The following is a 22,985-nucleotide window of genomic DNA, read 5'->3' on the forward strand; positions in this document are numbered from 1 at the left end:
CCAATCATATGATACCATAGGCTTCATAATACACTGACCAACTGTCAATACACAAACTACCATACATCATACACCATACGGCATGTTCAAATAGTGCACAGAAGTGTGCAACTGGTTATTTAAACACAGGCTCTTGCTGCACTTCTCAGTTTCTCCACAACATTAATTGCTTTGTAAACATGTAATTATAACGCAAAGGCTAAGAAGATGGGCACGTGTGGTGTTTTCATTGCATGCTAATCAGATATAAGCAGCAGATAACAAAACAAAGGTATCAGAAGGTAGTATTTTAAAAGCTTCTGAACTATACCACCACACTGGCCAAGCAGTGGTACCCATTTTCAAATTACAGCTTATTGGACGACAATTACCTCAACACCACTGCAATTACTGCGGCTGTCTTCATAGTTTGATCAGAAATAGCAGTGTGCTGTGCAGCTGAGTATTATTTGACAGGTTTTGCAACTATTAAAATGACCCAGAGAAATAATCAAAAATTCTCAAGGGACCAATTCCTCAAATTCAAACTGAAAGGACTGTCAAAATATCTGAACAGATTAAAGGACCATCATTAAATCAATGCTATCAACCCAGTAACCTACATTAGCAGACTGCAACCCTTTACAAGCCATTGCTCATTTATAATAGCACCTTTATTGCTGCTTCATGAACCCTGGAATTGGTTCATGGGCCCCTTATGTTCCTCTCTCTCCCTCACACTGTACCCAACCTTAATTAAAAAAGAGGGAAAATTGTTAGACACAACTGTCTTTACATCACAACTGCAAGCAACAAAATGAGAAGTCCAGCTAGGCTATGATTTTTAGCCATGGTCAGCCAAAAGTCAGGCAGGTGGTCTGCGTTGGTGTTCCCAACATTAAATTCCCCCAGAAGTTCACAGGTTCACAAGGAGCATTGCAGGAATGAGATAACCCCAAGCGTAGACAGAGTTGGGCTCAGAACAGCAGAGCAAGCAGTTGTTTGTATACATTACATTAATTGGTAACTAACCCAATTTGGCCAGCACGTGCAGATCTATAGCAGAAAGGGCAATTCAGGAGTAAAACGAGCTGCAGTGTGAGCAAAGACAGTTTATTAGCTGTCACCATGGAACTAGCCAGACAAGCAAGTGGGATTTCTGGCAGCACCACTTACTCTGGGATCAAGGTATTATTTCAGCTATTGACAGATTATTCAGTGAGGCATCCAAACAAAAGTCTGTTTCAAATAAAGTCTGACATTATAGAAGGACACACGCTGCCAGGCACTCCCAGGCAGAATTGCAATTACAGGCATTGCCTCCTTCACAGCTGGCACTCACAATCTATAATCATAATAAAAACTAGGACATTAAAAGAAGCATCCTGTATAGATCCGAAGGAAACGAATACAATAAAAATAGCTCTAAACTAGTTCCAGTGACCTGTGGACCACAAAACCCTCCAGCAATAAGACCTGCACCCTCCTCCATAGCAAAATAAGTCTGTGCCAGGCTGGTACCTTCAGTAAAAGAGGCATAACTTTGAAAATCAACCCCTCAGCCAGTTTGTCCAAAGCTTGTGCAGCTGGTCAGTCAGCAACTCATTGACTTGGTTCATCCCTTTAGTGCCTGATAAACCTGTAGTAAATATATGAGAAATATTTTGACCATGTAATACTAATCTGACCTTTCCCAAGGTGACTGTTGATGCCACCTCACAGAGTACCATAAAAGCTTTAAACAGGAAAAACACTTTTAGCAAGTTAACTCCTCCACTGCTGATAACATTCTCTACTTTGTCTTAGGGCTGAGAACCTTGGCGAAATTTTCACACAGGTGTCAAACTAGAATGTAGGACTGTTCTTAAGACAGAGAGATCTTCATGCCCGAGAATTCTCCACAATTGCTCCTGCTGGCCAGGGAGGGAAGGCACACAGACAGAGCAGGAGGCGTTGGATGAGATGAGCTGCCAATTATGCAGATACCCACAGCTGCGGAAGAGAGCAGCAACTCAGCCCCAGGACCGCCTTCAATCCCTGTTCACCGATATGGACATGAACACTGGAGAACTCACAGGAAACCAAAGTTTATGTTCAACACAATAGTGAAACATCATCGGAACAGCTTGTACAAATCACATATGACTTAAGAGGAGGAAAAGGAATTAAGTTTCCAAAACAGGATTAGACACTAATGTGAAACTCCAAGATGCATTGACGAGCACAGGCCATCGCTGCTCCTGGTACAATCTAGCTCTTGTCGAGCTTTGCCTTCCCAGAATTTGGATGTGTGAGGAAGAGGTCAAGAATGACCCAATGAGGAGCTACTCTCCAGAACCTTCCCTGGTGCTGCACTAAGGCACAGTTTCTCCAAAACTTAAAATGTGTCCAGGATCTTGAGAAACCCTGTGTCTCCAGCATACTTCAGGGAACATGGAACATTTTCAATGCCAGACACTTTCCTGCTGCAGCAGGACACGCACAGGGCACTAGCCCTTAGCAGTCAACTGCCACTGTGCTTGGTATGTCCCACTCTGCTCCACGGACCTGCTGCTTCTGCTTCTGCTGCCATCTCTGCTGTCACCTCTCTGAAAGCAGTCTTGTTTATAGTATCTTCTGTGTGAAGTTTTGGAGGACACACAAGAAGGCAATTTACTATCAGAAAACAAACATTCAAAATTCTAATCCTGTCTAAGCCCGCCCCCCCAATAATGTCAAATAGTTTAAGGATTCCCTAAATGGAAATGCAACTAACAAGGCTCAAAGGTCATCTCAAAGGAAAACCGTATGCAACAAAAAAAATGGCCTGTTGATTCCACACACATTATTCCAGACTGCCTTGACTCCATTTAGGGCAAAGACAAAAACACAAGAAAAATGAAGTAGCTGGTCAAAGGGAATTTAAGGAGGTTTTTAACAATTCTTTTCAGTATCAGGAAAAAGGATTTAAAAACACCTCAGCTGTGGCTACTTAGCCAGCAGTACTAGATCTCTTGAACCTCTGAACACATCTCTGATGGCAGGCTTGACCCCATCTCATCCTGGGTAAAGTCACACAAAATACTCCTCTTGGGCTGCAGCGGAGTCTACGCTGACTGTGTGGCACCTCTTGGAGTTTTTCCACAAGACAACAACAGACTGGAGTTGCAAGCTGCAGCTTCAAAGCACTTTGGATAACATGAAATCTTAAGTTTTTCCTGATTATTTTCTCGTTTTCCTGACTGTAGGCAGTCAGGATAGCCACCGATCAGCAAGGTAACTGGAGGGAAATGAGACACAGCTATTGTGATACAGTAAATAAGGAAACTGTGCCTTTATAAACATACGTCACCTGTGTCTCATTCCTGTATGCACCGACACTTTGAATGTTACTGCCACAACAGAGACCACCTCAAGCTTTAAACTGTTTCCCTGTTAAAATCGCTACTTTGATGCCAAGTAATTATATCTTACATAATATGGCCTCTATCCAAACTAACAAAAGCTTTCTGAAGAAATAAACATGCCTTAAATTAGAGTTGCTTTAAGTAAACTTAAACTCTAAACCATACCAATCTCTCAGCTGTTTCAGATATGTGTTATGCCTTCATACCTTATTAAAAAAAACAAGTAAAATCATCTGCCAGCTGGTTCTTTGCACTAGGAACTACAACCATCATATGTGGCCATAACATGACTTTGAAAATTACGTACAGATGCGCCTATACTTTTAGTATTTTTAAGTTCTCTTGATAGCCTGCATTTACTATAGATAAAAAGCAAATCACAATCATTTCACAAATATCCTTCCCTTGAATTACTCAAAAAAGTACCTTAGAGTCAACATCAATTCAGCATAAGACTAGTGACATGCTTAAGCACACACAAGGCAAAAGGAAATCAAACTACTAAGGAAAATGGAATTACATCCTGCCAGACTAACAACTTGTCTGTTTGCAGAAAGATTGACTGTATAAAATATATGCTTTTTTTTTTTTTTAACAAGGAAAACACTAACTCTAACACACGGTCTTCAGTGGCTGTGTAGTTCCCTGTCTGCTGACTACTTTCAGTACAGGATTACTTCCAGTACATTATTGGTAAGAAAACAGCTTACTTGTTACCACTTCTGCTGGTTAAAGAAAGAATTAAGAACACAGGACAACACCATAACCAAAAATAGTTCTGTCACTGTGACTGCAGGCTGCATACATCTTGCATCTCAGGCAATAGTAACATTATATAAACATTCAACAGTCATTTTTAGTCCTCCTACCTAAGGATTACAATCTGAGAGAGAGAGGCTGAAAGTTTTCTAGAGCATATAAAATTTAGGTTCAGTTAAGTGCTTTCTGCCCTGAACAGAGCCTCAGTAAAATAAACAAATTTCCATTAAATTTATGGATGCACCAACAATAACTCTTTTTGGCCAACAAGGAAAGATTAAAAAAGAGAAATGCCAGCAACCTATTCCTGAAGTCAAAACTAAATTCCTGTTCAAAATAAAATACAACAGTAGAGCTGCTCAGAATTTGGATCTTTTGAATAAAAAAATAATTCACATCTTGAATGTTGCTAAAATTATCACAGTAATCAATTCTCCCTTATCAGTCACTTCTCAAGGATCTTTTAAACGTTGGTTACTGTCTCACTAAATCTAAAAAGCTCCAGTCTTCATCCAGGACACTATTAAAGAAATCTCTCAGGTGAACCCAGTTACTTTTTCACCTTCAGAAAGGCTATTACAAGAATATTCAAAAAATTCAGTCTGGCAGGCTGATAGATCACTTTATCCCGTACAGTCTCACAGAAGATATTCGGTGTTATATGCAATGCCAGTTCATAGGTCTTGAAAAGACAAACTTTAGAATAACGCTATAGTTGTCATCATGTCAATTCAGAAGGCTATTTCATTCCTTATCCTAAGTGTGTGCATCGCGTTATCTGAAGCAACACATTATCTGAAGCAAGAAGCAATGGTACTTCCGATGTTTAGTCAAGTTCTGAAAAAATGTCATTCCACATTCTCACATGGATGGCAAATATGTTAGAAAAGTTTCTGTAAAAAGGAGATTTCAGTACTGAAGCTCTTGCTCCAGTAAAAGTTTGAGACAGGAGACAGCATGAGAAAGCGTTATGGCAGATAAAAGCAATTCTAACTCTTCAGAGTAACACTTCACTACATGGCACCAATGATTTTCTCAGTCTCCACCTGCCAAAATAAATTTACTGCCATTTAAGGTTGTTAAAATTTTTCCCCGATTAATCATTACTTCACTGCAACATCTGTCCAAGATGACTGTTTTGCTAAAGCTGGTTAGCCCACTGCAGTACGTTATGCAACCGCAGGCCATGCCGACGCTCTGGCGTAACATTAGTCTGTGCCAGCCACAAAGGGAAGAGCAGCAAAAGGAGTGGGAGCTTTCAAGGGTGGAGTGTATCTAATAATCACAGGGCTGAAAAGCACCATCCCTCCCCGTGACACAATCAACCTGAATCCAGTGAAGCTGGACCACCACTGAGCAGACAGGATCCTGCTAAAAACATTTCCCTATCCAAAGAGTTATTCCCATTTTGACAGAAGGAATTTAAGTTGAGAAGAATGAACCCATTTAGGTTTTCTACAGGTCACCCTGTTGTTGAAGCCCTGAGGGAGCACTAAAGCATTGATAACAATCTCCTTTTAGAAGTAATAGCTATAAATATTAGGAGATAATTCTGTAAATTATGGAACCCCAGAAGCAGCATCCTAACAAGGCTAATTTCATCCTGGAAATACATAGTTCACACTTTTATTTAGGCCCTAGCGTTTAGCTTCACCCATTTAATCCATAAGTAGAGACAACTGCTTCCCACTTAACCTTCTCATTAATTTCAAAGGCAGTTCTTTAAACATGTGTTTGATACACATACAGCAAAGATGACTGCTCCTGGCTCCAAACAAACTGTTTATAAAGGATGAGACCGGCCAGAGGACAAAGACGTTAGCAACAAAATGCTGGGGAATGGAAGAGAATGGGAAAGAATGTCCCGAGTAGACAAAAATATTGCAACTACAAATCTTAACTTCTTCTATTCCAGTTACGGGTTCAAGTTCATCACACCGGTATTTGAGAACTGCCACACAGGACAACTGCAGACGCTGCTATTGGTGGTAAGTGTTCTGGCAGGAAGGTCTTGCTTTGGATAAAGCACTAGGAACTTTTACCGTCCTTCTGGATGTTTCAGTAGATGATGCTCTCAGAAGAGATCACGATGCTAGTGGCTGTGGCACTGTTTTCTGTACCTGATCAGACCAGCTGCTTGCTCTCTGGGGACTCTCCACAGCACAGTTTCCAGATTAAGAGTGTTTTCCCCCAGTTCTCTCGTGCCCCATCCCATCAGCTTGGAGATCTGCACTTCTCCTGAGAAATGCAACTACACGGCAGTTCACCAATACAAAACCAGGTCCTTGCTGCAGCTGTAGTTTTGCAACAGTGAAACTTATCATTGAAATGGAGATTACCCAGGGACTATCTAGGAAATTAAAAACTGGGACTGGTGTGGCTCACACTAATTAAGCACCAATAGTCCCACAGGCTGCTGCATGCAGAAGTCTGAGGTCTACAGAAACCAGCCAAGAGGTAGAGTCAATGGCAGGAATAACACGTTACTGCTTTCTGAAAGACGACCTTGGGCAATTTCCACTCCCAGTTGTCAAATCAAGGCAGATAGGAAGGCAGGTTAGCAGCAAAAACATTAACGGAGACACATTCCAACTTTACCTGGGGTTTTTTTTTGTCTTTAGGTGGACAAATGGGGGAAGAAAAAGCAAGCTCACAGATAAAGGCTACCAGTTAAAGTTCAGTGACTACTGGACAAAACATTAAGTAGCCTAAATAATACACATTGTAACAGCATGTCCTATTTTTGCTATAGGTGGATCTGGCAAATAATGAGTCATCTTTGGAGGAAATCCCAAACTGCTCTCCTAGCACAGTCATATCTGTAGATAGAAAAGAAGGAACTAAGTCCATAACAAAAAAAAGCCACCTCCACATTAACACTGGTGTTGGCCAAATCTGTCAGGGAATTGCTGGCTGGACAATTTTAAAGCAAATGTTGATTAAGATCACAGGATGGTTATATATTTGGAGTAAGAGGAACAATCTCATATACTATCTTCACAAGTATGATCTAATAAATAAGTTTTCATGAGATCCCAAAATACATTTGGTAAGAAAGCAAGTCAAACCAAGACAAGTAGATGCCATCTACTTTATAAGAAGGTGATTTATTATTACTATTTCAACTTCGTCTCTATGATGTAATTCAAGGCAAATCTAGCAAGAAGAATCCAAGCCACATGAAGAATAGCTAGTTACACTCTGCAAACGTGAAATGCAAAAGCAAAAGAGTGACAAACACTGCAGTGGGATCCAGCAGCACCAGAAAATTATTAATAGCATGCATACTTACAGAACATAACAGCTAAGCAAAGATTTTGCACCAGGGTAACATGAGTGCTGCTTCTGTGGCTTCCAGAGGGTCAAGTGCTGGCTCAACAGCCAGGCCCTTAAGAACATTTCTGAAGACTGACATGTAAAGTAACTAAGCTAGAAAGAAAAAATTAATACAAATATGCTCAGAAAAGAGAGTTTCCATTGACACCTTCTACGAGCTCTCTGATGGGGCAGGCAGGAGCAGGGGGGTGTCAGTGAGCAGGTGGTGGGAATTGAGTGCTGAGGAAGGGGTAAGGGAGGAAGGAGGTCTGCCACCCCAAGTAAGCAGGAGTCCCAGGACCCCCAGCATCACCTTGTGCCACTGGTTCCCACCCTGGAAGGCTCCTGGGGATCCTGAGCAGAGAAGCAACAGATCCTTTTTCCAGCCAAATCAGTTCCCAGGCATTAGAACCCGCACCTGAAAGCGCCTAACGGTGGGGACATCTGCACTGAAAGCCCTCAGTTCTTGCATCACATTAAAAGTTCCTGTGAAAGTGAATTCTGACATGACCTGCTCCACAAAATCCTTCTGTTGCTGATACCTTCTCTGTATTGACACAAACTTTCTGTGAGACTGAAAACTACTCCACTCTTCCACTCTGAGTGAAAGATGTAATTTCAAAGGCAAAATGCAAAAACTCTATGGCAGGACAAGTTAATACCAGACAACCCAAGAGGTCGGTGGCAGTGACAGCAGCACTGAGCAGGGAGGTAAACACAAGGCAAGATTACAGACTGAGAAATATATTCACTGCTGGCACTTGTGATTTATTCCATGGGTCTCATGATAACTATTGTTTTTCTTAAAATACATCCTGCTAGAGTAAATGAATACAACCATCTTCACCCTTAAGAGAAGTTTTTAGCTTTCATCACTGTGAAGAAAAGTTTGAAAGCAACAACAGCACATCCCAAAGGCTTAATGTCAGAAAGCAGAAAACAAAATCAGTGAATGGTTGAATTTGTCAGTGCTGCTCACTCACCACTTACACACAGTGAGTGTCCTAACTGACAGATGGAAAGTTTGTACATGATGTGGGATAGGATGTTTTTTCATGTTATTTCCTCCCCACATTAAAAAAAAGGGGGACTATTCGGCACTCAGCACTGGAGCGTACAGAGTGCCAAAACCCAGGTCAAAACTACAAAGGAATTGCTGTCTTCAGTGATAGGAATTTTTAGTTTGCAAAATATCCATTGCACTCTATTACTCAGAGAATGATAAAATGAGAGTATCAAAGGCTCCTACTATTCATGTGGACACCCAGTGATGACCAGATGGGTGGGCACAATTGTGCAATTTTCCTGCATGCTGTTACACAGCAAATTACTTGGGATCTGGCCATAAGTGCTATCAGCTTCTACATCAAATGCCTCATTAAGATAAACAGAGGCTGCTCATTTATCTTAAACTATTTTGGCCTAAGACAAGCCAATACATTTACATATGAAAGGTTAGAGGGTTGGGGTTTTTTCCTCCCCTGAAAGCTTTCCAGATTGGTTATGGGGCTTACCATGCTAATTAAGACAGTTGAGAATTTGGCACTTAAGGTGAAAAATACTTTGACACTGCACAAACGATGTGAAAGTGGTGTGGGAATTACTACTAGCACAAGACTTCTGATACATAACTCACATCAAGGTATGGAGGAGCCTTCAAAAAGGCAGCAAAAGTGTCTTGATAAAAATAACCCACAATAGTAATCCTGACTACTTAAATGTTTGAGCTCTCCAAAGTCTTCCCACATCCCTAGTACAACATAAACCAGACCTACTGACCAAGCCAGTCTTTCTGTAAAAGTCTGTTAATTTGTTCCATCCTGCAATTTATTTTGGTTTAAGTGTACATTAGTAAATGTAACCCTAGCAAATTTTTCCTTTAATTTAGTCAAGGCACTACAAAATGTCTTCAAAATTCACAACGTTTACTGTATTTAACTTATGTTAAATTTTTCTAGGTACAAGGACAATACAGGAAAGGCAGAAGGTTAAAATGTCGTACCAGATGGATTTTAACATTTTAAAAGATTATGACCCAATTCAACAGCTTCCATGATTCAACTACGTTTGCTACACAATACATTTTTACTGCTCCCAAGCTAGTTTGTACAATAAAACAAGTCAAATTCCTCTGATGTGTCTGTCTGTACAGGGCCTACTCACTAACTTTAGTAAACAGCATCTTAGTAAAGAAGCTGAATTGCCAGTGACGAATCAACTATGGAAAAAACTCCCAGGAGGAGACCAAGATCAACTACAGAGTTTTCTCCCCAAATTCAGTAGCAACAAATCTGGGCTGACTTCTGAAGTTAATCATGGCCTATGGTTTGTGACCAGAGCCCCAAAACAATGTCATCACCTCAGAGGAGTCATGGGAACATGAAGATCTATCTGCTCTAAGCCAGCTGCTTCAATTGTTCCTTCATACAGCGAGTGGCAGGTGCCATCTTGGCTCCTCGATGAGAGGATCAAAGATCCAGAAACCAAACAGAAAAGCAGGGAAAAAATAATCAGGCATTCTTCAAGTAACTGAAAACGTTGAAATTTACATTGCTCCTTGTTTCCTGCAGGATGGGGGATGATACACATAGCATCTTTTAAAAGACGAGTGTCCACCATCACGCTTTCCTGGCTTTCATACCTCTACCTCCCAGCTGGAAGTCTAGCACCCTCTGCTCCTCCAGGCAGGAGCGCTCAGCATCCAAACCCCACAACACCCACCGCTTCAGGCATTTGGGGTGACTGACTGGCACCAGCCACTCCTCCACTACCTTCAGGAATGGAGTGACAGTACCTAAAAAGAAAGAAGGCAGCCAAAATGTTTTGGTTAAAACAGACTCATTTTGACAATAAGCAGCCCCCCTTTAAGTCTCCAAAAATGTAAGCCCTTAATGGAAAACATATTTTCTATCAACTAATCAGAAAAATTTAAGCAAAATATTCCCAATTATTTCACAATTGTTCAACTTGCCTTCAGTTTCCTATCAAGTCTAGCTTGTATAGTTTTATATGAGGTTTAAAAAGGTTTACACGTATCTACTTTTTCTTGGCATTTCCTCAAAGGGGTTTAAGTTCAGTATAACTAATAAAGACTCAGAGAATTAGCTGCCAGAGACTGGAGATGTCTAGCTCAGGAATGTCTGCATCCTTGAAAGCCAGGATGCAGTACGGCCCAAAAAACAAGTTAAGAACAAACAAAGACAAGATTTCTATTGTTTGTTTTGCTAGAGACATAAATGCTACATTTAATAGGAAAAAAAAAGGGAAACAAATATACTCCTTTTTATATACTGATGCCTGCAGGCATATACAAACGTTGTTAGTGTTCTCTTCACCTAAAAGAGGTCAGTACATAAACCACATAAAGCAAAGTTACTTTCTGACTGTGACACAGACGAAACTCAAAAAAGGAAACACTTTATTGTCAAGAAGCATTGTCCACAAAGTTATACATCTAACCCTCAGTCTTATTTTAGAAAGTCTCCCTGGTAATTTGCCGTGCTTTTGAAAAGCAAGTAATATGTTTTGAATTATAAGAGGTTACAGGGACATTTTTGTGGTAAATTTGGACTTTCATTTGCAAAAAAAAAAAAACCCTCAGTGCTACAGAAATCCTTTCGGAAATAACATTTTTTTGTCATTGCTAAGCACTTTTCAACAAAGTTTAATAGCTACTGTTCCAAGGAGCTGTTTACATCCAGCTTTAATGAATACTGGGGTACTTATGTCCCTCCAAGCAAAAGGAAAAGCAGCAGGGCATCTTTCCGATATTTTGAGAAGCAAACAAAACAGAGTATATTCTCCACAGTATGCAGGGGCAACAATTTTTCTAAGCAAATTCACTTAAAGACTTCTGGTGCTCAGGGTATGGTATTCTGGGATTTTTCTGGAGGTCTAAACTGTACCTACAGCTCTTTGAGTCTTCTTTCATTCATTCCCCTGGTCTTTACACCCAGGATCAAGAAGGAACAAAACACCAAATAAGCTGGTCTTAAGTGGAAGGCACTATTTCTAGCCTTGGAAGTTTATAAATTCGATATACAGTTGCTTTATAAGCAGTGCATGGGAAAAGAGGCCTTCAAACAATGGTAGCTGGATTTTTCCTTTGAAGGTGAAACTTACTTTATCATTCATTCTTGTAAAAAAAATAACCTATTTAGTTGAAGTTTAGCAATATGAATAAAAGCAAAAGTTTTACTGTAAACATCTAAAAGATGTCTAGCTACATGAAAGCTTCATTGTGCTCTTGATAACCATGATGTAAAGGCTTTTACAATCACCAGAGTTTTTGCAGGCTGACATGCCAGATTTTACCACCTCAATATATCGTAGAAGAGCTCTCCCGAAAGAAAGCCATGCTGTTCATACAGTGGGAAAAGAGAATTTTCTGTTTTAGTTTGTTTTTCTTTGCTATTCATCGTGAGACAGCCTTTGCTGCCATCCAGTAAGCTGTTAAAATATGGGTTCTCATTACTCTTTGGCTGTTCTGCTTCCTGGACAGAACAATGTAGAAAATTGCTCAAGCCCCCTTTAGTTTCCCTACTGTGAGTTTGTCCTGGCCACCATAAATAAAACCCAGTACAATGATGAAGGTGCTGACCAGTCTGATGTTTATAATGGAAGCCAGATATTAAAAGGGAACCTTTTCAGAAAGCTTCAGCTGGTGCCCCAAAGTATAATCCATTTGAGGGGTAGCAATGGACATCTGCTCTACATCAGGACAAGACTGAAAACCTTTTCATCAGGAGCCCCATAAGAAGACTTATTCAAAGGTCATCAGAAGTCCTGGTGAAACACCACTTAAGTTGGCTTGATCTGTGTAAAAGCATGCAAGAGTGCATGTGTACAGGCGCAAGCACAAAAATACAAACTTAAAACATTATGTTTGGAGATGGAGTTAGACACACTACCCTAACTAAACACTCACCTCTTGCAGCATATCATATACCACATATTGCACAGAGTCCTGCCACAAATCTCTGATTTTTCTTTCTCAGGAAGATGTAGCGAGCCTTCAGGCTTCCCAAACTAAGTTACATCAACCTTAAATGGGAACAGATCATGACACTACAAGCAAATTATTCTCTACCTGAACAACCTCAGAGAGGATAGTGTCAGGCCAGGCTCTGTCCAGGCCCAAGAGAAAATGAACTCCAATGGGCACAGATCCAGTATGGAACCAGGAAACTACTTGAACAGATCAACACGATAATCAGCGGTTACAGCATACCAAACCTCCTACCATGACAAAGTTTGTGTAGGCTTCATAAATTAGACATTTAAGGAGGAGGCAGTGTCTTTGTTGAAATTTATAAGGCGTTTCTTCCATGCCAAAAGGAGCAACAGAGGGAAAAGTACACGAATGCTCGTCAGCAAGTTCTCAGACAGACATGTTAACAGATCAGTGCTGTGGGAGAAACTGATAAACATTGGAAGGAGATAAGCTGTGTTTCTGAGGTCGAAAAGGAAAGAGGCAAAGAGATAGGTGAAGCAGATAAAACAGAAAGCAAAAACAATCTCTACAGATAACTTGGAACAAGCATATGTGGGAAATCGGGGTTTGCCAAGGCGTAAGACAAGGAGTGAGCACAAAAATCAGTGTGAAGTTGACTCTAGGCAAGAGCTTCAGCTCTGCGTATAGCTCAGGCTTGGGTCTGATATACTATAGGGGAAATAACAAGATTTGACTTTGAATGCAAAGGCCTAGAAAGGACCAAGTCAGATGGTGCAGGCAGAACAAGTGAATTGCTGTCCAGAAGAGTTCACTCGCTCCAGTGCAAGGGAACTCCAGCTGACTCACTGGGCAATGCTGAAAAGATCAGCGCCAAGATCAGAGAAGACATCTCCACCATTGGGAGAGCTGAAGGCAGCTCATGAACAGACATTTCAGCAACGGGCAAAGTTGGGCAGAGGTGTCCATCTGTATAAAGAAGGTACTGAAAACAAGAGGAGAGAGAGGAGTCACCAGGGACAACCAAGAAGATACTACAATTATAAAAATATAGGAAGTCAGCAAGAGGAGAAAGGAAGGGTCAGGTGGGACAACACTTTTTGGAGGGACAGTGAGAGCCAAGACCTGACACCCTGGAGTACAGCAAGAAACAACCAAGGATGAGAATGACATCATGGCAGGTAAGTGGCTGTCTAGAGACCACATAACTGGTTTAATGCCATATTTTCACCCAACGTTCCATTTTTCTGGAAAGAATGCTCTGGATCAGACCAGCCCAACAGTCGCACACTAACTGTTCTCTGAAGTTTCATGTATCTCAAGGCTGGCAAGTCAAAGCAAGCAAATGGCAGCAACAGAGCAGGCCGCTGCCAACTTCTACATCGAAAAGGGATGGCTACTGACATCACAGCAACCAGAAACCGTTTGCTGCAAAATGCTTCAACAGACAGGTAAATAGGACAGAACGCAATAGCGGTGACACACAAATATTCCAACACTGTTCAAGGAGAAAATATAAAGTCTGCACAGAAAAAATGCTCTGAAATTAGGGGGGGGACAGAATGGAAAGTACCATCACCATCAAGAGTTAAAGCAAGAACAGACATGTTATGCCCCAGCACTAGTCACACTTCTACTGATGAGCCTGAGAAGAAGTAGAGCACTGCAAGACCATCTATGATGACGGGGGTGGGTCCTCTGTCTTACCATTAACGACTGTTTTATTTAAAAGGTCTTTACATGATATCCCCCTCCTCCTACCTCAGCTTCTCATCCCTGGGATCTGACAGTATGTTATCTGCTGTCTATCTAAAGCACCACTCACAAACAGAACCGGTCCACTGTCAGCTTGCAGCAGCTGAGCCCCACGCAGACCAGGTGAGAAGAACACTAGCTGTAACAAATCCCACAAACGAGAAAAACCTCATTCCTAGCAAAAGATAGAGGTTATCTGAGGAACAGTTTAATGGTTTAGATTTGAGGAAAGTAAGTCTTTTCAACGGGTTAAATCTATCCAACGCCCCTTGTTCACTCCCAAAGACAGAACAGCCTCACACCCAAGCTGTTCTCTTTAGCATTTCAAAGCACCACAATGAAAACTTACTTCCCCTCCTGGTCTAACAGAGACAGAAACATCAGTACATGATAGCAGTAGTGTGAGCTGAGATCTCATCGGATCTAACCGAAAAGCCCTGAAAGAAACAGAAATCTTCATCTAGAAATTGTATTTCTGCTTCTGAGAACTGGAAATGAGCATTTGCTACAAAGGGGCACACAGCTCCCTTATTTAATTAACACTTAGAGGCAAACCTGTGTTCACACATATGCTTTCTTTTCCCCCCCCTCAGAATTTCTTCATTCCATAAAAAGATGCAGTCATGACCCAGGGACTGAGAAAGAAGAGTGATGATGTAACAATCAAATATCTGAAGGAGAAATTTTCAGGTAGTGTAAAAGCTTGCCCAGCCCGAAAGGAATGCAAGAAATCGGTGGAACAGCAGATCAGTAAAACCATCTAAAGAGGTAGAATTTTGACGAGAAGTCAATACAAAGGACTCTTGACTAAAGGAGACCACGAGACTCATTGGAAATATTAGCTAATATTTACCGTAAAAATTTGGCAGATCTTGAAGTCAACATTCAGCTAGTGAAATTCAGAAGGTGATGATAAGATGATACAGGTTATAGAAGCCATCTTAAGCGTGCGGTAGTCAAAAACAAGAACAGGATTCTACTTTACAGTATCACAAACAGATGCACCGCCCGCTCTGAGGATCTCCAGGACCCATATTACTTCCTCAGAATCTACAAAATAATTGCAGAGAAGAGGCAAGGATGAAAGCAAAAAGGCTGCTGGGGAATTCCTAAATTACCAGCTGACTTTTTGTAGATATACTTTGTGTAAACAGCAGAAAAAAATAATTTATTAAAAAAAGATGAAATAAAGAGCATCTCCCATTGAGCTAATTCACAATAGTTCTAGTTACAAAACTGATTCTGTAGGGCTTTTTCTTCACACCTGACGCTATATGACATGAATGTCCCTCCCCAGCTTGCTGCTAGCTAGTTACCTACAATTAAATTTTGTTATCTGTGCTCTGACAAGTACCATAAATGCAGCTTGGCGTCAGCTGGCAAGCCAGGACCAGGAGGTCTGGTGCACAGCATTACCAGCGTAAGAATTTAAAACTGTAAGGTACCCTGAAAGACTAATCTCATTCATAAATCTGACCTCGTATATTATTCAACACCCATGTGTTAAAATTATTAAACGCTACCTCACCCACACAGCTATAAAAAGACTACTGTAAACTTTCACTCTGAGAAAAGAAGGTATTCATAAGTCAGGGGAGGACAGATGTGTAAAAGAAGATTCAGTGAAACTATAAAAATTTCAGAACATATGGAGGCAAAACAAATTCCACACAGGACATCATCTCATTCAATGCTTTGTTCATCCAAAAGCTGTCAGGAAACACTGAGCCCACCTGTAGCAGTTATTGGTTTCTGTAAACTGAATGTTAAGTCCCTGCAGAAATCAGAAAGCTGGCCTTGATCCTCCCTTTTGCTACCTGTCTAGTTAGGATTTGTTTTTTAAGTGAGATCGATAGCCTCTTCCACCTACGAAGATCAAGCTGGACCCAGTCCAAGCTTGTAAGTCAAATTTTGCTGGACTAAGGGGAATTTTCATTCCATTCATTCCAAATTCTGACACAACAGCTCTTGCAAGCTGAGCAGTTCTGAAGAAGCCAAGAAGAGCTGACAAGACTTAACTGCTGACCATCCAAGCAGCAGTGAGGAGTGTCCTGCAACATCTGTGGTGACAGGCACCCCTCTCCGGGAAGAAAGCAGACTCTTCCCAGCAGCTTTTTAATTCAAAACCACATGAACAATTCAAATATTCATAACTTTTAAAATGAGGAAATTAAAATGGCTTAAAGGCATGAAAAGCTTGTTCATTAAGCATGAAAATTTCATTACCAAAAGCACGAATGAAACCAAGCACTCACATAATATTTCCTTTGCTAGGATTAAAGATACTTTACTACCTAGCATGAAGCCAAACCTCTCCCACCACAACTTCAACCAAAAATATGAATAAGATGGTGCTTGAAAGATAAGAAAGCCAGTGTAAAAACTCCAATACAGTACAGACAGCACCCCTTTGCTCCAACACTAAGTAAGATTAAGTCAATGGAAGAGCAGAAAGGGTGCTATACAGATGAAGAATCAAATGCTATCAATGATCCACATCCCTACTGAGAAAAAATTGTTCCTAACGTATTTATGGGGACTCTGATCCACTGAAGACGGTAACAAAACAAAGTGTTTGGTCAACCCCAGAACTTAGATGTTTTGCCAGACCTGTTGAGGACAGATAAAAGGAAAATAACCCAGTCTCCAGATCTAGAGGATACTAAATGGCAGAACAAGAGTTTGGCCTTTCAGAACTGTGGGGTGAGTGAACATCTGTGTACTTATACAAAAAAAATGCCCTTTTATATCACCTACTGAAAGGGGCTGCTAACAACTGCGTTATAGCTTCTTTTCAGATCACTCAGGCAATTATGAAGTCTATACATTTTCAGCACCATCTTCAGCTTCTTGTATCCAAAACTGGCTTTTTTGCAGGAGCATGCTGTAAACCTAAGAGGCTAACAGCTATTCACACCAGTCACCCAAAACACAGACCTGATCATTGTTAAGACTGACAGATACTACAGACTCAACCCACCACATCATCTGGAAGAAAAAGATGTCTTTTTGAGACGTCCGAAAGGTATAGCCTACACACAACTGTCTCAAGAAAATCCCTTCAAAATATCCTTCTTCAGCATTTGAAGCCAAATTCCCTGTTTCAGTTTGCTACAACCTTTTTATAGGACTACAGCCTATGCCTCACCCTTGCCTGCACAGCAAACACTTGCCTCAGCAGCAAACACTTAGAGAAAATTCTCAGAGTAGAACCAGATTTTCTTTATAGATTCTTGATACCAAAAATATTATTAATCATAACAAATATGATCTATCTTTCAAAAGTATCTGCAATAAATACAAATTTAGAACTGTTGCCTTAATTTAGGATAGCTTTGAAAATGCTGGGGTTTGCACTGTAAGAAATAGTTGAGAAAGAGTAGAAGAAACACTTTTGCATATTTTTAACTAAATGCAGAACTGTGTTTTTATTAAGTGTTCCTTTAGGAGGTCAGAAATCACAACGCGTGGAGGAAGACAACTGCAAGGACTATTAAACTGTAGCTCTTCGCACCACTTCCTCAGTCAGGCAGGCTGGGATGACCAGGTACTACCTGAGCAGCAAGTGCAGCCTTCCACATCAGCTTTCATGCTGGAACTAGTTAAAAAAAGAGGAAAACAATCCAAAATTCATTTTATGATCATTACACCTTACCAGGTGCCTTCACCATCTTCCTTTCACACATCCTTGAATTCTTTAATAACCGCAACAAAGATCTATTATGTTCCCAGGAGGTGATTTGCACAATGCTTACTGACAAATGAGCAACTCGCTAGAAATCAGGAAAAGATGAGTCAAGTAGCACCTGCTCACAAATTAGATGTGAGAACAGAAAGACCTTGAGCACACAGCTCATATGGGACTACCCCAAAGGCTACCATGCTGCTGCGTTATATAATTGTCTGCTTTTTTTTCCCCTGCATTTCATTGTGGCTTTCCACTTACAGCCCTCAGCTGAGATTCAGAGGCGTTCAGTTTATCTGTTGAGCACCCACATCATCTCACCGCCTGGCACAGAGGGGATCACGTCTTACTCTCCTGCAAAGCATTTGAGACCTTGTGAGGAGTAGCTAGTCTGAAGTTACTCCTGAAATAATCACTAAGACTGCAGAACAGGTAATTCAAGAAATCAAGCTACCTCTTCGCATGCCATAGATACCATTTTTAAAGCTCTGAGTTTTGATTTGTTTATCAAGATAAATGCTAGTTGTACAGGATAGCACTATGAGTGGTCTTTGCAGGATAACACAAAAAAATCACATATAACCAGAAAAATAACCTTCTTGTCCTCTTCCTGACAAGGAAGTAACTTAAAAATTACAACTTTCATCACTTGAAATTCGCATTACGGTGTGATGCAAAATGAGGTGGTGCACAGTTTTGTGTTTCTCTTACTCAAAAGTTCATATCACAAGTTTCACCTATGCTACAATTTCTGCAAAACATTAGCAACTTCTGCAAGACCCCTGCTCCCTTTCCACAAGCACCGTCTCACTCCACCTGCTGTGGAATTGTCACGGTCACCATAAGTCAAAACCCCCCACTGGAATGAAAGTGTTTTAACAAGTCCAGAGCAGGACATTCTCCCTTAGATTACAGGCAGGTAACACTCAGACTACAGCTAAATACTAGCCCTTGAATGCCAGTGTGAGGACCCAAGAACCATTTGATATTGAAAAGATTCCCTGTTTTAAGAAGCCTTTAGATTAATCTTACATCCTCTGATAGGAATTGAAATGCCAACTACTACTGCAGTAATCAACCTGCCCATAAAGGTCAACAGAGAACTGATTAAAGGGAATGCCAGACTATCCGCTCAAGCGCAAATTGCTCAAATATGGCTGTTTATAATAATTCATACTTAGGACCACTTAAGGAACAATTCTCTGTTAAAGCTTTGGAGGTTTTCTATAAAGAAACAAAGTTAGCTACTGAGTGCACACTAATTGTTCCAATAGTCCTGCCTTTTTTTTTTTAATTATTCTGATGACTAAGAATCACAACAGACACTGGTATGAAGCCCACTCAGAACTAAAGAATTCAAGGACCAGATGACTTTTTTTTACAATTAATGTGTAACATGCAGTGACTGCTGAGGGTCCACATGAAATGGCCAGTTTATTAAGTAGTTGTAAGACATGGCCATGAAAAAATACTAACACTATGATATCCTCACTGAATCACTACATGAACCTACACACAACAGGGCACGAAGTGTAGGGATTGGGAAATGAGTAGAAAATTTCACATTGCATCCATCCACCTACCCAGGCAGGTACTCACATCAACAAAAAAATCAGCCACACTAATCCAGCCCATGTCAATACCACTAAATTCTAATATTAAAGTAATGAAAAGTGCAACTTCACCATTTCTCTTTTTCCCACTAGAGACATCCTTGGGGAAATATCCTTGCATGCACCGAAACTGGTATGATTTCAATTCCACCCACATCTGGGCTCACTTGGGAACTAAATCCAGCACAACCCGTCTTGGGTCAGCCAGTGACCCTGAACAAAAATAGCTCTGGCAGAAAGCTGGATTTATGGAATAGGGTGGAGCCCATCCAAGTGTAAACTGAACAAACTTGAAGTTAACGATGGAGAAGCAACAATTTCTCCATTCTGTTCTGTGTATGACAAGCACAAAGGTGACTCGTGCCATCTACGCAAGGTGACAAAACACAAAGTGACACAATCAACCCTAGAACAGGTCAGAATCCTGGGTGTAATTTGGCTCTGACACAATTTAAAATGTGTCGTCAGCAGTAAGAGTTAATTACCATCTCCAAAGCAGTAAAAATAAGAGAAGCAAATGTTGCTTGAGAACTGTAATAATACCAGCAGCGCAGCTGGGTCAGCATGCCAGGGCCACAGCTTTACCAGCAGCATCAAACAGGGCTTAGCAGAGTTTAGCAATTTTACTGAAAACCCACACTTTTGGTAAATTCAGATTAGCTTTCCCTAATGTCCCAGTGCAAACAAGCCTGAAGTCAGGAGATGATAGCACGGAAGGTAGAAAAATTAACAGTATTGAATTGTTTTAACACAAGATTATTTTGCCCACAGCAGACACAAGACAACCTTGAAGTGCAAGCAGAACTCTGCCTGCAAACTCCAGATTACGGCCAAAGTAATGCACGCATTCTCATGCAAAAGAAACCAGAATTTGAACTGGTGTCACAAGGAAAAGCCTGATTTTGAGTACCAATGACCAAGGTATTGGAGTTAAAGGGACACTTGATGCTGTGTTAGACACAGCAGGGATGTCCAGACAACATCCTTAGGCACAATCGGCATGCAACAGGACAGAAGAAAAAATATAAAAATAATCAAACTACATATCAATTGTAAGGATCCAGAATTGCTAGCTTGTTCTACTCATCCTCTTTCATACAAAATTAGCAAAGTCTACCAGTGCAAGGCACCTCTCAATTAATTAATTTGATTCCTAAATGCAACCAACATGCTATGTTGATTTTTAAGTTATCTAACAATCCATTTCCAATTCTAGCACACGTTAACCAAAGAATAAAACCCCCAAGAACAAACTATTACATGCAAGCTTCCTGCTAATTACAATTACTTTGTTTGTAAGCCCTTTGTAATACAATTAGGGTGTCGTGGCATGCACAAATGAGAAACAAATTTAAGCTTTTAGAGGCACTGCAAAATTTATTTAAATCTGACATTTCCTCAGGTTCAAAGCTCCACTGTTCACATTATGTCTTTCTTAGTATTTAAACACAAATGCCCTCTCTGCCCAAATAGAAATCCAAAATATAAATGAAAAAATGGTATCAAATACACTGGTTGTTATTATATCTCACACTCCCAGGATCTGAGCCCTGACCTTGCAGCACCACAGAAAACAGGTACACCCGGGTAGCCAGTTGTGTAGCACAAAGGTTCCCAGGCGCTCAGCAGCTGATGCAGCCAGACCTCAAAATCTACAGATTTCATCCATAGGAGACATCACAATTGCCTGAAAGAGCTCAGTTTTCTCCTTCCTCAGTAGTTTTATGCCAGCTGAGGAAGCTTAGCCCACCTCTTTTCCCTCGATTATTGCCAGAGCCTCTCTCAGGTGCGTCTAACAACTACACGGGCCTGCCAAGTTATTGATTTCAACCATCTCCAGAATGCAAGTGGCAGGAGAGGAACAGTCAGTAAAGCCCAAGCAAAACTGGGGGGCAGGGGGGAGTGGCAGCCAATAAGTCACATTTTTATCCTAAAGACCTCCCTTTGGTAATTATCAAATCCTTGCACAAGCAGGGGCATAACAGTTTATCAGGAAGAGCTCACATGAATCTTTTATAATGGAAAGTGAAAGACAGCCGCAGACTTAGGGTCCCCACCGGCTGTTCTCTCTATCAGTGCTGCTCAGGATTTAGCTGTACTTCAGAGGAGATGGGAGTGAAAATGCAGATCTTCCCGAAGCCCACTGCGTCTAGAAGGGAAATAAAACCATAAAGATCATGAAACGTTAATGCAGCGAGTCTGCACCGGTGAACGGCTGTAATGCTCCTATGGGGCTGGAGCAACCTTGGACTTGGTGACTTTTATTGCTGGGGTTTTTTTCCGTCTCAACTTTGCACGCATGTCAGCATAAGCGAGATACCTGTTAGAGGGGAGGCGTACAAGGTGGAGACTGAAGCAGATGAGGTCTGATGAGCCAGAGGAGAAAGAGGTTTTCCAAAGGGCGGCAGAAAGCCCCCACGGACCCAAAGGCAGGGCTTTGGTGCTCCCTGCCTGCACCCTGGGCACCCTCATACTCACTTGGCTCTCCCAAGTATCCCCATCTCATAGAAAATTCCCCAATTCTGTGCTGGGTTTGCTCCTCTGTGGAGCTCTGTCACCTCACAGGGGCAGGGGCCAAGGCAAGGCAGGCGGAGGGGCCGCTGCCCGCGACACCTCCCTCAGCGCCGGGCCGGTTCAGCTCACTAAACCGGCACAGCACAGCCCCCTCCCCACTCCCGGTAGCCAAACTGAGGCGGGGGGGGGGGGGTGGAGAAGCGGGAGGACGAGGCCTCACAACCCCTCACACACCCTAAAGCGGCGGGGGGGGGGGGGGAGACGGGACGGCGGAGGTGTTGGTTCTACCGCCTTTCCCGCTCCCTCACACCGGCCCGTTCCCCGCCGCCCTCCCCACCCAGCGCTCACCGCAGACGGAGGTTAGCCATGAACTCGGGCATGGTGACGGCGTCCATCAGCACGAAGTCCGCTTTGCCGAACTCTAAGCTCTCCTGCTCCGCCATGGCGGCGAACGGTGACGGTTGGGCTCGCGCTGCCCCGCCGCTCCCCCGGGGGGGGGGGGGGGGGGAGTGAGGAGGGGTAGGGGGGGTGCCCGCCTCGCGCCCGCCGGCCCCGCCTCACCGCAGGTGAGGCGGGGCCGGCGGGCGCGAGGCGGGCACCGGGCGGCGCCCCCTGCTGGCCAGCGGAGAGAACACAGCAACGCCCCTCCGGGCCGGCCCCGCCCTTCGCCCAGCGCGGGAGGGAGCAAGAGCGCCCTCTGCTGGCGAAAGATGCGTACTGCACCTGTGGGGGACACACACCCCCCCCTCAGAACGGGGCGGGGGGCGCATCCTGCACCCAGAGAAACACCCGCACACCCCCCCCCAAAACAATGGGCTGCAGGGCCGCATCCTGCACCTGGGGGAAGCCTCTATGCCAGGGTGCTGCGGGGGGAGGGGGTGTCCTTCAGCCAGGGGAGCCCTCCTTTCCCCAGCAGGGTGGTATTCTGCACCAAGAGGAGCCCCCACAGGGTGCTGTGGGGTCACATCCTGCACCTGGGAAGACACACACACACACCCCTCAGGGTGCTTCAGGGCGGGATCCTGCAC

General features: G+C 42.4%; 1 protein-coding gene across 1 annotated transcript in view; it reads right to left on the reverse strand.

Annotated features, from left to right (window-relative positions):
• Window positions 1-22,466, reverse strand: part of MYO1D (myosin ID) — a 162,438-nt gene extending 139,972 nt beyond the window's left edge. Inside the window, exon 1 of the mRNA XM_069786766.1 lies at window positions 22,306-22,466. Within this exon, the coding sequence (XP_069642867.1) occupies window positions 22,306-22,400 (95 nt within the window). The 5' untranslated portion in view covers window positions 22,401-22,466. The remainder of the gene's footprint in view (window positions 1-22,305) is intronic.
• Window positions 22,467-22,985: the final 519 nt, after the last annotated feature.

The sequence above is a fragment of the Haliaeetus albicilla genome, chromosome 7 (assembly GCF_947461875.1).
Source record: "Haliaeetus albicilla chromosome 7, bHalAlb1.1, whole genome shotgun sequence".
Lineage (NCBI taxonomy): Eukaryota > Metazoa > Chordata > Aves > Accipitriformes > Accipitridae > Haliaeetus > Haliaeetus albicilla.